Source organism: Coturnix japonica, chromosome 6 (genome assembly GCF_054131305.1).
Source record: "Coturnix japonica strain WE chromosome 6, WE-NBRP24, whole genome shotgun sequence".
Taxonomy (NCBI): domain Eukaryota; kingdom Metazoa; phylum Chordata; class Aves; order Galliformes; family Phasianidae; genus Coturnix; species Coturnix japonica.
Genome location: NC_140668.1, coordinates 27,957,892 through 27,973,623, shown reverse-complemented (window position 1 = coordinate 27,973,623; position 15,732 = coordinate 27,957,892). Strand labels below are relative to the sequence as shown.

General features: G+C 39.8%; 1 protein-coding gene across 3 annotated transcripts; it reads right to left on the bottom strand.

The window, feature by feature from the left end:
- Positions 1 to 1,234: 1,234 nt before the first annotated feature.
- Positions 1,235 to 14,603, bottom strand: BRD7 (bromodomain containing 7). 3 transcript variants are annotated; one of them, XR_014947491.1, is made up of 17 exons: positions 14,506 to 14,603; positions 14,033 to 14,241; positions 12,821 to 12,950; positions 12,399 to 12,456; positions 11,039 to 11,183; positions 9,856 to 9,966; positions 9,353 to 9,537; positions 8,782 to 8,905; positions 8,283 to 8,358; positions 7,349 to 7,456; positions 6,687 to 6,819; positions 5,250 to 5,361; positions 4,210 to 4,373; positions 3,500 to 3,608; positions 3,192 to 3,335; positions 2,388 to 2,531; positions 1,235 to 1,445 (listed from the first exon to the last, which is right to left on the bottom strand). XR_014947491.1 is itself a non-coding variant. In XM_015873511.3 (17 exons), the coding sequence occupies exons 1-17, from the start codon at positions 14,552 to 14,554 to the stop codon at positions 1,381 to 1,383; spliced, it is 1,953 nt and encodes a 650-aa protein (XP_015728997.2). In that variant the 5' UTR covers positions 14,555 to 14,603; the 3' UTR covers positions 1,235 to 1,380. The 3 variants fall into 3 exon arrangements, 2 of the variants coding, with proteins under 2 accessions (XP_015728997.2, XP_015728998.2); XM_015873511.3 differs by having other exon boundaries at positions 4,210 to 4,260; XM_015873512.3 differs by lacking the exon at positions 7,349 to 7,456 and having other exon boundaries at positions 4,210 to 4,260.
- Positions 14,604 to 15,732: the final 1,129 nt, after the last annotated feature.

The window sequence follows — 15,732 nt, the reverse complement described above, 5'->3', positions numbered from 1 at the left end:
GTGACCTAAAACTTGAAGATAGGAAGTTCCATAAAGAGATATGGAAGAACTTCTTTACGGTAAGGGTGATGGAGCATTGGAACAGGCTGCCCAGACAGGTGATAGAGTCTCCTTCTCTGCAGATACTCAGGACCTGGCTGGTTGCCTCCCTGTGCGACCTGTGTAGGGAACCTGCTTTAACAGGGGGTTGGATTTGATGATCTTCTGAGATTGCTTCTAAACCCTGTGATTCTGTGATAGCCATGAACAGGAGCTGTTATTTCTTATACCTCCTGTAGAGTTAGTAATTTATTTTTTTTTTAGCAGCAAAGTGAATTTGATACATATATTTATGAGAATTTATACAAGTGAAAATTACATACTGAGATACTTGCATTCAACAGCTGAAATATAACTTCAGTCCTGTTTTCTGCCATCTGTGGCCTCATACTTTCACTATATTAAAAGTAAGTGAGGTAAGTGATGGGAAATTAGATGCTAAAAACTGAGCCAACGATGATTTGGCTGGAACTGTTGCTTTACATCTTGTCTTCTCTTGTAGCAAAATAAGTTTAAATATAAATATTAATGGAGAAACTCACTCCCTTGAGAATGTCATGGTAATCAGCTACAATTAGCCACTGCTGGGGAAGAAAACCCCAGTGACTGTTTGTTAATAAACTAAAAACATTCTGTGACAATTGAAATTACAGGGGAAGTGTTCAGGGTGACAATTCAACCTTTTTAGGAATGAATTTTAAGAATTATGGAAGCACACAAAAAAACCCCAACAAGCAGACAAGCACCTCTGCTGCTCCTTGTCATAATGGAGGAAGAAGAGGAAAGGAATTACAAAGATTACTTTGGACGTAAGGCTGCAGATTGAGGGGAATTTGTTATTCTGCTTTACCTTTAAGTTAGCTCTTCATTTTGGTTTCATGCCACTTCACATGTTATAAATTGTTAATCAGATGGAGATGAACTACTGCGTATCATTACTGTAAAGTCTAAAGTAATTCTGGAATCTTAACGTGAGTAAATGCTGTAGGTAACAATGATTAAAAATACCCAACACTGCCTGTTGCAGAGTTACTTTGAAAAGGGAAACTTTCATATTCAGACAATATTCAGAGTTATTTTTGCCTTGGTCAGATTCAGCTAAACCACGTACGTGTCACATTTGGAAATTGAGTTCAGTCTTTGCACCATATGTAGGCTTTATGAAGCAGAAGAAATTCTAATACAAACAACTCAATTTCAAAAATCATCAGTTCCAAAATTTAATAAACAAAAGTAGTTTCTTTAACACACAATATACACATGCCCAGTGAATGCACCTGAAGGACGTTTATCTGGTTCTTAAACAGAATCAAACAAACACCTGTAAACTTAACTGACGCTTCAGACTGTAACTGGACCACATTCGTTTTCAGTGATGGTGACAGTCTTTTTAGGTTCTTGAAAATCTGAAAGTTCACAACAGACACCAGGTCAGTCAGCGTGTTAGTCACTTTTCAATGTCAGAAGTGCACAGACAACACAGTACTCAGACGCTCACTATTTGTGTACAGCCCCAAGTTAGCAGTGTGTTCCTTTAGTCCATGAGACTTTTCTCAGTTGCATCTGCTACATGGCCTCTCTTGCAGTAGTACAATGCTATGAAAACTAAATTGCTCAGTAATTGTTTAATTGAGATTTCTTAGTTTCATTGAATCAATCTGGATGTTATTAAATAACTTATTAACTAAAACCTTTTACAAGCAACAACTTGAGTAAATTTTGTTGCATGAATTATCTTGAAACTGAATTCTTACTTGCCTTATAAATTGAGTAGAAGTTCTAGGTGTGCTTTCATAGTTTACATGACCTATTAAAGCCACTGCCACAAGGGGGAGACCTGATTCTGGCACTCGTGTTTTCCACTGGCCAAATTCCTAATCCAGCAAAATCAGTAATTAGTTCTTGCTAGATAAATGAGTTGATGCTGTCAACTAGAAAAGCATACAGCTGACCAAAGTAAGCAAAAGGAGAGCACAGCTAAAAGCCTTGCAAAAAAGGGAGCAAGATGTCCTCATTTCAGCAAGTGAGTAACTTTTAACTCTTCTCTTGCAACTTCACTCTAAATGGAAAAACTGGAATTTAATGGAGCCAAGCTTTAAAATTTGGCAGTGCTTTAAGATGAATGATAAAACAACTATTTTGAGTAGTTGAACCAAAGTTCCATATATCCTAAAGATTAATTCTGGACTGAGACCAAGCACAGGAATTTTCCATTAAACACAATTTTTAGAAGCGGAGAATAACTGGAAGCTGACAGTCCCGTAAGTTGTACCAGAAGCCATTCTAATGATTTGCAGACATGGTTTTGTTTTAGTTGTACAGATGCTACACAGGTTTTAGATACTCACCATCTGTCAAGTCTACCCCATTGTCTTCTGTATCAGGTAAAGGAATTGAAATTCCCATTGCTTTCCGGATTCCATATGTACTAACAATATCACCTGGAGTCACTTGTTGTGCCAGTTCCTTCAGATTGTTGGTTACTCTCTCCGCTAAAAAAAGATAAATGGATGTACTTACAAGCTGCATATATAAACACACACACACAATTGCTGACATGAGTCTTTCATCTTGTAAGCAGAGTTTAATTACTCAAATGCAACTGGACCAACACTGGTAGCATTTTAGCTTTCCTCAGTGAGCTGGCTACTTCAGATCACGTAAACTGCAGTTGATAGTGCACAATTTAGTTCTACTTGCAAAACAGACATGCTCTGTGCATAGTCCTAATATGGAGGGCTTCCATTACCATAACTGACCAGTGGGACAAGGAACCTTGCTCAGATAATTAAATAAATGATTGCTGTTAATTGCCATAATAAAATAGACCAAACCTGGAATAAAACTGACCTTACAATAACAACCTGGTGAAATGTAAGCAACATCTGTTCAGAGACATGGGAAAAATGGTAGAGTTAGAGATGCTTGGCTATCATCTGCCCTGCGGCATTGAGAAAATTACAATTTTAGGATAGCTCAATTACTTGCAGTTATTGTTTAAAAGCTCCATCTGGATCTCCATACAAAAAAATGAAAAATAAATTCACATATGACATTGAACAGCACACAGATTCCACTCCGTTACACCTCTGCTTTACTCTAAGTTGGTATTTCATCAGTTATGCAAGAATGAGCAGAAGAAATATATTTACCCAAGTGCATCTCTCTGTAAGACGGACCCAGAAGACAGATCATATTAGGGGGTGGCTTTGTACTTAATCGTTCATTTTGAGCATCCTGAAGTTCTCTCAGAAGCTTTGTTGTTTCATCAAGTTTCCTCTGGAAGATTTCAGCCTCTGTTTATCAAAGAAAAGTCCTGGCTAAGTAAGGAGGGTACCTTTACTTATGTTCTGATATCAAATACACTAAGGCTGACTGTGCAGAGAGTTTGAGAACATTAACTACCTTTCATTCGAAGTTAAAGATGCATATCAAAATTGCAAGTACCGTACTAACTTACCCTCAGAATCAAACTCTTCCATAGGCATGCCAAAGTTTGTAACAGCTTTTAGGGCTGTAAGTCTGTCATTAGCAGAATCCAACCTTGCAGTGATATCAATTTCCATAATCTAAAAAGAGTAAGTAATAATTCAGATAGATAATACTTAGATCAACCTTGAAACAACAAAGTTGTTTTGGGAAAACCAGAATGCTATGTTAATTAAAATTAGTCAGCTCCAAAGAGGGGGAAAAAAAAGTAGTACTGATACCCTATGAAACATCTACTGCTCTCTAGCTACTCAGCCTATTACTATGTTTCATACATAGATAGGAAGGAATTGGCATCTGCCAAAAGCAGTGGGGCCGTGCACAAATGATGTGGTAAACAAACCAACATCCCACTGGAAAAAAAAATATAACAAGACTATAAATGTGAGCTCACCTAAAACTGAACTGATAAACAAGCAATCACAAATACATACACATTTTTTTTTCTGGTTTTCTTGACACAGTCAAATTTGTGTAAGACTGACTTTTGACTTTTGTGATATTCTTGTGCTCTAAATGGCTGCACAATAGCAGGCAGTTGTCAGAAGTGAGGTACTGCATATTTACATTTAAAGTTTCACTGTTGCTTTGTAAGCTGCAGGGGTTTGGGCTGTTGGATAACTGAGGTGTTAGATGGATGTTTCTTAAAGCGGCTTACAGCTATAAAAATTTTACCCTTACCTCTTTTAATGCGTCACTTCTTTCATGGTGCCCTTCATCTTCCTCCAGGGGCTGAATACAGAAAGGATTTTTAAAGCAGGAATTAAAACTAATCTTTTCCTTAAAGTCAAAGTGAACCTTAAAATGCGGCGGTTTGAATCTGAGGTAAACGATTCAAGCTCTCTCTGTAAAACCAAGTTACAAAGCAGCTGTTTTTAAACAGCTTTCTTCAGATATCAATATTTATCAAGATATGCTATTAGAGCACACGTTTCACTACTCTTTGCAAACATCCACATGTTTTTCCCCAGTGATATCACCCCTATAAGTCAATGGCACTGCTGGGTACAACAGAAGAGATAAACTTGTAATGCAAAGCAAAGGTCTGAACTGGAAGCTGGGGGTCTGATCTCTGTGAGCTATTTCCAGAATTCGTTTAGCTTATATACAAATCGTTATTAAACACCTATTACTTTTTATTACAGTAGCTTCCATTCAATTCAGAGTAAGCTACAGCAGCAAGCAGGAGTAACTACTTTTTGGAGATACACATCAGTCCCTCTGATTCCAGTCCTGTTTGGCACATGTGGATACTGAAGTCTCACAAGTCGTTTACTATTTTTTCATAGCACATATTTGAGTTTAAAAGCGCTGCACTAACTAATGGGAAAAAATTAGTTAATATTCTCTTAAAATAAGCAGTGTTGCTAGCAGTGTGCTGAACTTCTCGTGGAAACAAACAAACAACAGTGATCACCTTGTCTCTAAGCTGAGCTCTAAGCTGTTTTCTTACTAACTGTAATAGGCACAAGTAGGAGAACAGATGGATAAGTGGCTATGAGGCTCTGGCTCTATCTACAATATTTCATTTTCACATTTCTCCAATTAACAAACTAGCATAATATATTTCCAGAAAAACCTATTCTCTGGAGACAGGTATCTTCACTTTCAAATTTCACTGTTAAAAAGGGAGCCCCTTTACTAGGATCAGTGTCATCTTTTCCTAGCTGTACAGCTTGTGCACCAGGAATAATGACTAGAAAACTCAAGTTCATCCTTACCATTTCTAGTTCTCGGAGAGATCTTGAATGTCCTCCTTTAGTTAGAACATCAAGCAAGCTATCAGCCATTAAGAAAGGATAATCTTGCGATTTCATCAAAAATTCATGAATACTAGAAGATCAAAAGATAGTTAAGACAACTATTTCTGTATCAAACATTCAAGAGAAAAAAAATTGTTAGGCAAAGGCTAACCAATGCCTACAGCACGGAAAACACAAAAAGGAGCAAAGAATTTAATTTAACTGGCTTGCTTTTTTTTGTATTGCCTAGAGCCATTGTAGCCCAGGAACACATTCAGATTCAAGAACTGAAAAACAAAAATCTGCATCCTCAGGCAGCTGTGTGAAATTGAAAGCAAACATATAAAGCATAGTAGGAGTGCTAAGTCATGGCCTGAAACAGTGATGGAGCACATGGTGGGAAGGCAGGGCCAACCAGGGGAGCTCAGGTGCATGCAGTGTACCTGAGTGACTGGAAGGGGTGGAGCCAGGATGCACCCCTTCCTAGACCTCATTTAAGGGTTTGCAGTGGCAAACCTACTTTTTAGTTTAAACAGTGTTACTGTTACAGTGTTAGTGTTACAGTGGTAACTACTTTTTGGAGGCCTTCTAAGGGTGAGTAGATTATTTTTTTTTTATTTCTTTGCCCATGACTGTTGTATTTAAGCAAGTCCTCACTTGCTGCAGTCTAGGACTTTGCTGTCATTGCTGTGCATCACATTATAGCATTATGCACAGAAACAGTGTTGAGAGATGTGGTTTAGTGAGAACCATTAGTGATGGGTGGATGGACTGTGGGTGATTGCATGGGTCTTTTCCAACCTTGGTATTCTAGGATTTTATGACACTTAACATTTGTACTGTACTTAAGTACTCCCATATTTCATGCAAATGCATATCTGCGTATTCTATTTCTGAGTCCTCATAATGGAGGGACTTTGACATCCTAATGGTGAAGGAAACAACGGGATTTTTTGTTGTTGTAGCAAATAACATAAAAATCTAGCAGTGGTATTTAACAATGAAACTAGTGCATACTGTCTCTGCACTCAGATCTACTACTGCAAGCACAGAAGTGTGGTCATTAAGAAAAACTGCTTTTACTAAGGCAGGAGTGAAGTTCTTTAACATCAAAAAAATCCAATCCATACGTTTCTGTTTCTGAACAGGAGTCCCAAGTTATATATATAATTGTTACACTGTATGTTCTTATGTATCAGCAACATCCAAATCCCCTATTCCTGCCTCATTTCACACTACATGCAACTTCCTTTACTAAATAAGGGAAAAACAAAACATTAAAACAAAAAAGCGGTAGCTGTAAGACACGTGACACACTGACATCATTCAGCAGCACAGACACAGCCCATGCTGCAGCAATTTGCATGCTGTTTCCATACATGACTGCTGTAATGCATGCTCCAGCTGCAGAATTACCTGAACGATCCCTGATTAGAGTCCTCCCCATAGGTTGAATAGATTAAGTCAGAATCTTCTTTGCTGATGTTGGCAAATGTAGAATCATATGTTGGAGCATATGAACTGTAGGGTCCATAGTTCAAGTATGTCACTAATGAATAACAATAATACTAATTAGTACCTTTGGTATGAACATATTAAATAAAAATGAGAAGAAGTTGTCAAGTAATCCCCCAGAAGAAGCTATAAGTACACGTTTCTTAAAGAGAAAACAAGTTTTCATAAAATACCATCTTTTTACCCTGCCATTTTTTTAATAATGCCTATTTCAAATACATATTTATTTATAGCTGTTCTATTAATGATATTGTGTGTCTAAAATCAATACGAAAATTCAGTCTGGTGCTGGTTCTCAGGCTCCCCACTGCGCTCCTTCAAAGCCAGCAGAAACCCCTGCATCTCCCTGGTGCTGTTTCTATTAGTGTAGATCAATCTTCTATTGAATACGCTTCCTCCTTTGTGTGTGTAAATTAAGCTCGATTTTGTGATGTGCTGCTTAGTTGTGCCATAAATACATGCAAAGATGTACTTTATAATGAAAATAGTTCTAAACTGAGTACTAGTAATGAGATCAACATATTTTGTTTATATATAACAAGAAGAAATCAATCAGCACTTGCCTGGAGTAACCTTGTTTCTTTTATCTTCTTTGAACCCTTGTAATGTATTAACTCCTGACTGAAGTCTTCCTGCTGTCATACCAAGCTTTACAGGGCAGTAACCTGGTTCTACAATAGCATACAATCAAAATACAAGACTAATAAGGCACCATTAAGTGACATAAAAAGATGTCCAAACTTATTAAATTACTTGCATCCTGTTTAGTCTGAAATTTCTGGCTACGACTCAGTGCATTGTTCTTCAATTGCTTCATATTAAAGACCGCACGTAGTTCTAAATATGAATTCAAACCCAGGATAACACACTGGTTTAAGTGGTAACACTGGTTAAGGATTAGTTTTTTTCCTTCCTGCCTCCTGTAACAAAAGCTGTACTGTCTTGCTGAGGTCTCCTACTGCATAAGTAAGAGGAATTGAGAAGTTTTCAGCATGGTTTCTGTGTACTGTAGACATTCAGCTCAATTCTGCAGTAAGGTGGCAGTTAGATAATCAAGCACCTGTGTTCCAGCTGGTGGCACTACACAGATGGCAATGATGAAACAAAGTCATGTGGAACTCGAATAGTTCCCAGTTCTGGGGAGTCTGACCCTCTGGGTCAACAGACTGCACTGAGAACTTGATTCTGACTTGTGGAGAGACCAGGAATTAAATGTACCCTAACATAAGGCTGGTAGTTCCTTCTCTCATGGCAAAAGCTCTCTTGCATCTCCCACAAACAACTCATGCAAAATGGAAAAGGATTGGCCACTGATGGTTCCCTCCAGCTGCTCCTCAGTGCAGCCCCAATTGCCTCAAACCAGCTGCAGCTTTTTAGATTCAGATTATCAGGGTATTAAGAACCACAGGTATTTGCCCATCTAAACCAGTGGGGGGAAAAAAAAGTAGCAGAGTGCTTTGGTGGAAATGGTTTGTTATCTGAACTGTGCTAACTTACCTCCTGCAGTAAGATCAACTGGATTAAGAAGGCCCAGAGTTGTTGTACCATCTGGCTTTCTTCTTTCAAATTCACACTGAAATAAAATTATAATTTATGCCACTAGATGAAATTCAAGTTCTTAAGACAACTTCATTAGCTATTTCTATACGTTTACCGGTAGGAATTGAAATGGATAAGTCATATTTAGTAGAAGCAGGCTGTTTCACCAAACTGGATTCCTTCTCCTGTGCTTAGATATGTGGTTGCTTCAGATTTAGGAGGTTTTTTTTTCCTTGAAATTCCTAGCATTCACTCTCCTCTATTACTTTATCAAAGAATTCTGACAATGTCAGCTGAACTTGCTCTGCTGATGATGTTCAGCATGCATTCAACTGATTCTCTTCCTGCCTTTACATTGACGTTATCAGTCACGTGTAAGATGATACAAACTGTACTAAGAGCATTCCTTGAGTTTCAGTGATGCTACCTAAGCCCAGTTCAGGAAAAAGGGATTTACCTGGCTGTTTGCAAGTCGTCTTGTTAACTTTCCTCCGGATTCTCTAACAATGCGATCAATCTGTTCTTGTTCCCTTTCCAGGCTATTGATTCTTAATTTGTCTTCAATTAGATCTTTGTCCTTCCTATGAATAAAACCAATATACCTTAGTTGATAGCTTTAACAGACACAAATGGCTGAGTATTATGAACAGGGCACTGGATAATTTCTTTTTGCAAAGTTTGGCATGTCCAGATTTACATCATTACTCTGACAAAACGAACTAAGAATGATAAGAATTACAGTACAATTTACATGAAACAGACACTAGAACACAAAATAACTGGAGTTGTTGAGAAGTAAAAGGCTATCCCCATGAAAAATGACAATATCATATAAAATATATATATATTCCAAATATACTTATATTGGTATTTTGACTTTACATAAATGTTATTCCCTTGAGATATGAAGGACTGTTATAGTATACCCAACACCAAAGAAAGCCACACCTCCAAGTCCCCAGTAGTCATCTTATTTCAGTGGCATTAAAGGGGTCCATCCTCTAAACATTAATGAGACAATACTTCACTTTTTGTGTTCCTTGTTAGGTGTTTTGAAAGCTTTGACATCACCATCCACGGGTTCTCCTTTGTCTTTCCCAGAACCACCTTCATCCTCTCCACTTAGCTGCAGTTCCACCTTGTCCTTCTGTTTCCTCGTCTTCTGCAGATCAGCCATGAATTCTATACTTTGTTTCAGGCTCTGAATCCTCTCCTAAAAAACATTAGAATCCTTCTGTTTCCTGCTTACATTATTTTTTTCTTAACCATAAAGAAGAGTTTAACTTTAGTTCTTTCTTATGCTTGCAAGTATAAAGACAATTCAGAAAACTCAAATATTAAATGCAAATAAGTCATCTGGTAATATCTCCTGTGGAAATATTCAAGACCCATTTGGATGCCCCAGCTGTGCAGCCTGCTTTAGCAGGGGCTTAAACTCAATGATCCTTAGAAGTCCCTTCCAACCCCTAAACTCTGTGAAAGCAAGGAGCTTTTCTTCTTTTTAATATTTTGTTTTGTAATCCCTTATTACCTGGCTCAGTATCTTCATCCCTGAGTGCAGCAGTTTTTTTGCAGCTTTGTAGTAAATGGTGTCTGGTTTGTTGTATGTCATTGCGTTAGTACACATCAATTTGAAGTTGTCCTGTGCAAAAAATTTTGGAATGAAAGTTAAAGTTTTATAATATGCCGTATTAAAATCCTCGTTGCAAATGGTGTACCCAAAGCTTTAGCAAAAAAGAATTTCAAAGAAAAGTTTCAATTAAAAGGATTTTAAAATGTAAATGGAAGTAAGCATGTGAATCAGACCCAAGTCTCAAAACCAGCATGCAGTAAACACCCTGAAAATACTCCTAAATGTTCAGCTTTCTTCTTAATTTTTTAAGTTTTTATGCATGCCCTGTTAGATAAAATTACCACCTCCCTGACAAATCATCAGGCACTGAAAGAGCAACAGTGAAGCAATGTAAGTTTTTCCCTGCTTTCTTTTTTGCTTACAGTGTTAAAACAGCTTCACTTCTCTTATGTTTTGACAAAATAGTAATGAACCCATGCTATCTAATAATAGGCCAGTTATCCTTGCCTATGTCCCTTTACTGAATTTTAAAAAATATGTGTAAGAGAACATTTCAGCATCTTCTTCCATTGTTCTACAAAATAGTACTTGAAACTATGACCCAGACCCACCCCCCACACACACCATCGCACGCACAATACTTTAGGGGCCTTCAATCCACCAGACACAACTGCCTGCCATGAACAGGACTGAGCTAATCTGGCCTTTCCTACTTGTGGTTCTACATCCCTAGATAAGCTGAGCAGCTAGAACTGAGGTGACGGGATGCCAATGGTGAAGTAACCGACAGGCAAAGACGATAAATTAACCCAACTCCTTGTTTTTCTGGGAGGCAGTTCTGCTACAGTACTAACATTTTCATTCTGAAGACCTAAACTGACGCACTGATGGACAAGTTTATATAATCCTGCATAAGAAACAAAGACATCTATGCTGTCTTGAAGTGCATATTCACAAACCAGAAGTAAGCTTTCTCTTCCCTTCCACAACTTAGCTGCTCGCAATCAAGTCAGTAAGAAATACTTCCTCAGGCACAAGCACTGGTTCTTTTTTGGCAACTTCATATTATTCTAAAATCATAGAGCTGAAGTAAATTGCACATAATCCATCTCTGTAGTCAAAATGAAATTCATAGAATTACCTTTAATTCTTCTATGGATTGGTACCCATTGTTTTTGATCTTCTCTTTCATAGTACTAAAATCCATTGGATTTTTAATGATCATGGAGTAGCCAGGGGCAATAAAATCAGTCACAGGAAATGAAAAGAAAGAACTTGGATCCTTTCTGTTAAGATATGAAAGGACATTTTTATGTTTCAACTTTATAACAAAGAACATATTGAGCTTAGAGTTAAGTAGAAAGGAACAGGCCAAGTTGAAAAAGAATCAAAAATACGAAGCCAGGAATGGCTTTTGTCAGCACAGTCTTTCACTTTTGAAGACTGGAAAGCAAACCCAGATACCAGAAAAGTGCTACAAACACATTTTAGAAGTTAGTTCTACATTCTGATAACTATCTTTATTCCCAAGATTAAAAAGTAAAATACAATTAACATGCTTTTGAGGTTTTTCTCTTCACAATTTATTTAAATTAAAACTAGGTCAATGTAAAACAAAGGGAACTGATGTGATGAGAACGTATACTTGTCATGCATTAACTAGCTTGCTCACTCTGAAATTACAGGAAGAGAATAAAGGCTACAATAGAGCGTGTATTCAGAGTTATGTTTGTTTTCAGGTTACACAATTTTGAACAGCTTTAAAATTAAACGCTCCCTGGTGTTCCCTCCTTGGGATAAAGCTGGACAGATTAATTGGTAGGAATTTCTCTTCCAGAACTGCTGTTTGTTTTTTTTTTATTATTTTTTTTCTTCCCTTTTCCCTGAACTCTGTAATTTCAGACTGGCCCCCCATGCCAATTTTGCTGAATTCCTTGCTGTTACTACATACTGGTGAAAGCACTGATGTTTCAGGCCTTAGTTATGCAGCACTCCTAGCTGCAAAGTTGCCTGTACGCACATTTAGATAGTATGCTGTCAGTTTCCCAAACCTGATAACAGATACCTCCCAAACAACGTTTTGAGCTTAATCTGGTAAGACAGCGTAAAGGTCTTTCAACCACTTTAAGACATACATTAATTCCTTAAGGAGGAATACCCTGAACCAGAGCTTACCTGAAGGAACTGCAGCTTTTGCAGATCTGATTATTTTACTCAAAATGCATTTAGTTAATAGGACATAACTTACACTTATGAAGCATATACTTCCTTTTTATATAAAAAATTGGAGAACTCAAGGTAAATAAATGAAATTGTAGTTTTTTAACTTTATTCCAACCTCATGGGGGGGAAAAGAAGTTCTTATATAGGAACTATACCTAATTTTTCAGTAATATATGTTTTATCCAATAATATTTGAACTAAACTTTTTATAGGCCTTGTCCCTAAATGTATGTTATATTCATTTTGCACCTCTGAGAGCCTGTAGCATGCATACTTACCTCTGTAGCTGTCTCATGAGTTGATTCAGAGCTTCCTGAAGCGGTGTCTGCTCCACCTCTAGACCAAAAAGAATTGTGGATAGGAAGGATGTGAAACGGAACTGACTGCAAGTGATACTGAATTTCCAAGATGTTAGTAATCAACCAAACAAAACTGATCTTACTTGAGAACTCTGCATAAACAAATACAGTGGTAAAAAACAGGATAGGTGGACATACTTCTCTCACGGTTCTCAATGTTCTACACAGGGGCAGTAGATACAACTTTTACAAAAGAAGGATACAGTAACAGTTTCAATACTTGTAGGAGCTGGAGAGGAACATGGGGATGACAAAATATGTCAGCACACTTGTTTCACCAGCAAAAATAAAAAGCAAATCAGTAGAAGAGAATTAGAATTCACTGAATATTTTTTTTCTACCTTCCTGTTTTGATAAAGTACTCGTCAATGGTTTCTCTGGCGACAATTCCAATCTGATGGGGGTCTGACATTTCAGTTCCTGCTCTCCCTCACTGTCTGGGTGTTCTCGGTCGCGTTTCCTCTTATCCTCCTAGGAGAAAAAATTGTTACAAAGCCTCAGAGGAGCTGCAAAACCAGCGTTATGACTGCATGGAACTCTCCAGATTTTTCAAAACACCCTTGCATAATGAAAACAAAACAAACCACAAAAAAGCACACCGTGTTTACAAGGCTTAAAAAAAAAATGCAGGGTTTCTAATGTACTGTCTCCATCTACTGGTCAATACGATAATTCAGCCATACAATGCAATCTATCATTGAACGTTTATTTTTTAAACACCACATGACAGCCTTTACAGCATGACAGGGATCCTCTGCACAGAGAACTGTCTCTAGTGATACCTATGGGATGATTCTGAATTTTATATGAAAATTAGTAAAAGAGAGAGATAGGAAGTTTAAAATGAGAGTGTAACCATGTGCTATAAATAAATGCGTTATAAATGCTGATTGGGTAAAAAAAATCCCCCAAAGGAATTGTATTTTCTTCTGAATTAAGAACCAGTGATGTCTTAATTCTATTTTATATAAATCGACTTATTTGGACATCATTTATTTCCGTTTTTAACTTTCTGTATGTTTATACTAGCCACTATTTGAGATGACTTTACACACCTTTATCTGGAATACCTGAAACAAAGGAATTGGCAAAGCCAGTACACAGAGTCTGAATGCATTCCAGCATAGGAAGGTAATCAAGGGGTTGGAGCACATCTCCTATGAAGAAAGGCCGAGGGAGCTGGGCTTGTTTAGCTTAAAGAAGGTTCCAGGGAGACTTTATTGTGGCCTTCCAATACTTGAAGGGAACCAACAAGCAGGAAGGGAACTGTTTTTTTTACACAGTCCGATAGTGACAGGACAAGGGGGAATGGCTTTAAACCAAAAGAGGGGAGATTGAGGTGAGATGTTAGGAAAAGAGTGATGACTCAGAGGTTGGTGAGGGGTTGGAACTAATTGATCTTTAAGGTCCCTTCCAACCAAAGCCATTCTATGGTTAAGGATACAAGTTCCAGGTGTATCTGCTCGCTGTCTGGTAACAGGGGCAAAGTTGAAGGTATTTTTCTATGAGGTTGTTGCTCCTTTTCACAAATATGCAATTGCATGAACACATACCTTAACTTTTCTCTTTCTTTTCTCCTTCTCTTCTCCCGGAACTTGTTTCTCTCCCTTCTTCCTCTTTTTCCTCTTTCTATCTTTATGCTTTTCATGCTCGGATTTATCCTCATACAGGCTGCTATCGAGCCCCGCGCTTCCAGTGGACAGTTCGGCAACTTCGTTCCCTCCAACTTTCAGCACCAGCTTCAGCGGCTTCTCCACGTACTCTGTAACAACAGACAGCACATCAATGAGGTGTACGAGCAGCACAGACAGATCTTACCTCCCCCATACATCATTCCCCTCCGCCCTCACCCCTACAGCCCGTATCCCCGGCTCCCCCCGGCTGTGACCCCCCTCCCCACCCGCCCGTAGGTGTCCAGGCCCGGCCGCGTCTCTCTGCCCATCCCCTGCTTCCCTCTTCGCTTGGCTGGGCCTTGCCGGCAGGCCCGAGGCTCGATGCCCGCTGTAACCCCCCGTTCCCCACCCACCCTCGTAGGGGTGTTTGTCCGACTTGTGTTTCTTGTGTTTCTTCCCCATGGCGGCCCTACAATCCGCGCTGTTGGGGCGGATACCGGCCCCGCCGAGCAGCGGCGCCGCGCGCACACGGCACAGAGCGGCCTCGGGGGGAGCCGTGCCCTGCAGCGCCCCCTGGCGGCTCGGCGGAGCTCCTGCACATCACGGAGCAGGCGCAGTAGCGGGCGGCTGCCGTCGGGTGGGAGGCGGCGAGCGGTCGTCGGGGCCGAGCACTGCAATGGAGAGCGGGAGGTCGGACGGGGTTTGTTCCGAGCTGCTCAACCCGTTCAGCCTTATGCACAGCAGTGCTGCTTATGCAGAGCTGTCTCAGCCTGCAGTGAGCTCCTTCCTGGTGTTCTGCCCCTCACTGTCCCGTGTGTGCCCCGTTCCTCACAGCCCGCTTTGCACGCCCCGCCGTGCTCACACACGGGATATCGCCTTGTTGCAGGCGGCGGATCCAGCCCCGCAGCTCCTGCAAACCGCCCCGTTACGCCTCGCGCCGTGAGCAGAGCCGGCAGCGCCTCAGAACTCAGCTGCACGTTCACGGCGAACGCATTGGCGTTGTCCATCGTAAGTTACAGATAACTTCATTTAGATACTAATGAGCGCCTCCTTGGAGCACTCTTAAAGCCAAGAGGTCGATACTGTTTCGACGGCGCTGCCCTGGCTGCTGCTTTTGCCCGGCCCAGCTCTGTGAGGCCTCGTGAAATGTCGCCCCGTGGAGCTGAGTGCAGGAGAAGCCGTAGCTTTAATCCCACCCAATAACGCTGTAAGTACTGCCCAGATTTGCTGAAACACTTGTGATATTCTATAGCTAAAGAACATAAGAATCAGATGATAATTAGGAACGTAGGGTACATCTATGTATAGATCTGAGTAAGGGGAGCACCATGAGGTGTGAGCGCTGTGTGCTTTCCTGCTCAGCTCCGAGTGCTGTGTGGGTGGGTTCTGCCATGGAGCAAACCGCAGTTCTGCCGCTTGATCCCAGCCCAGCAGTTGGAAACTCAGCTGTAAACGACACAGTTGTTTTTCTAATCCACATCTGGATCCTCTGATGCTCTTATTACACGTGCGGCGAGGGCTCTCAAGCATCATTTAGTGAGAGGCAGAGGGCTTTTGCTTGGGACGTGGCCACATGTAGAAACTACAAGGCTAGTAAATGTTTAAAGGACGTGTTTTATATAATGGGAAAAAAAGAAAAG

Coding starts and splice junctions, on each gene's coding strand:
- BRD7 (XM_015873511.3), bottom strand. CDS start 14,554: ATGGGGAAGAAACACAAGAAACACAAGTCGGACAAACACCCCTACGAG. Junction 7,457..8,282: donor AGTTGATCTTACTGCAGGAG/GTAAGTTAGCAC, acceptor ATGCTATTGTAG/AACCAGGTTACTGCCCTGTA. Junction 6,820..7,348: donor AAGAAACAAGGTTACTCCAG/GCAAGTGCTGAT, acceptor GTTATTCATTAG/TGACATACTTGAACTATGGA.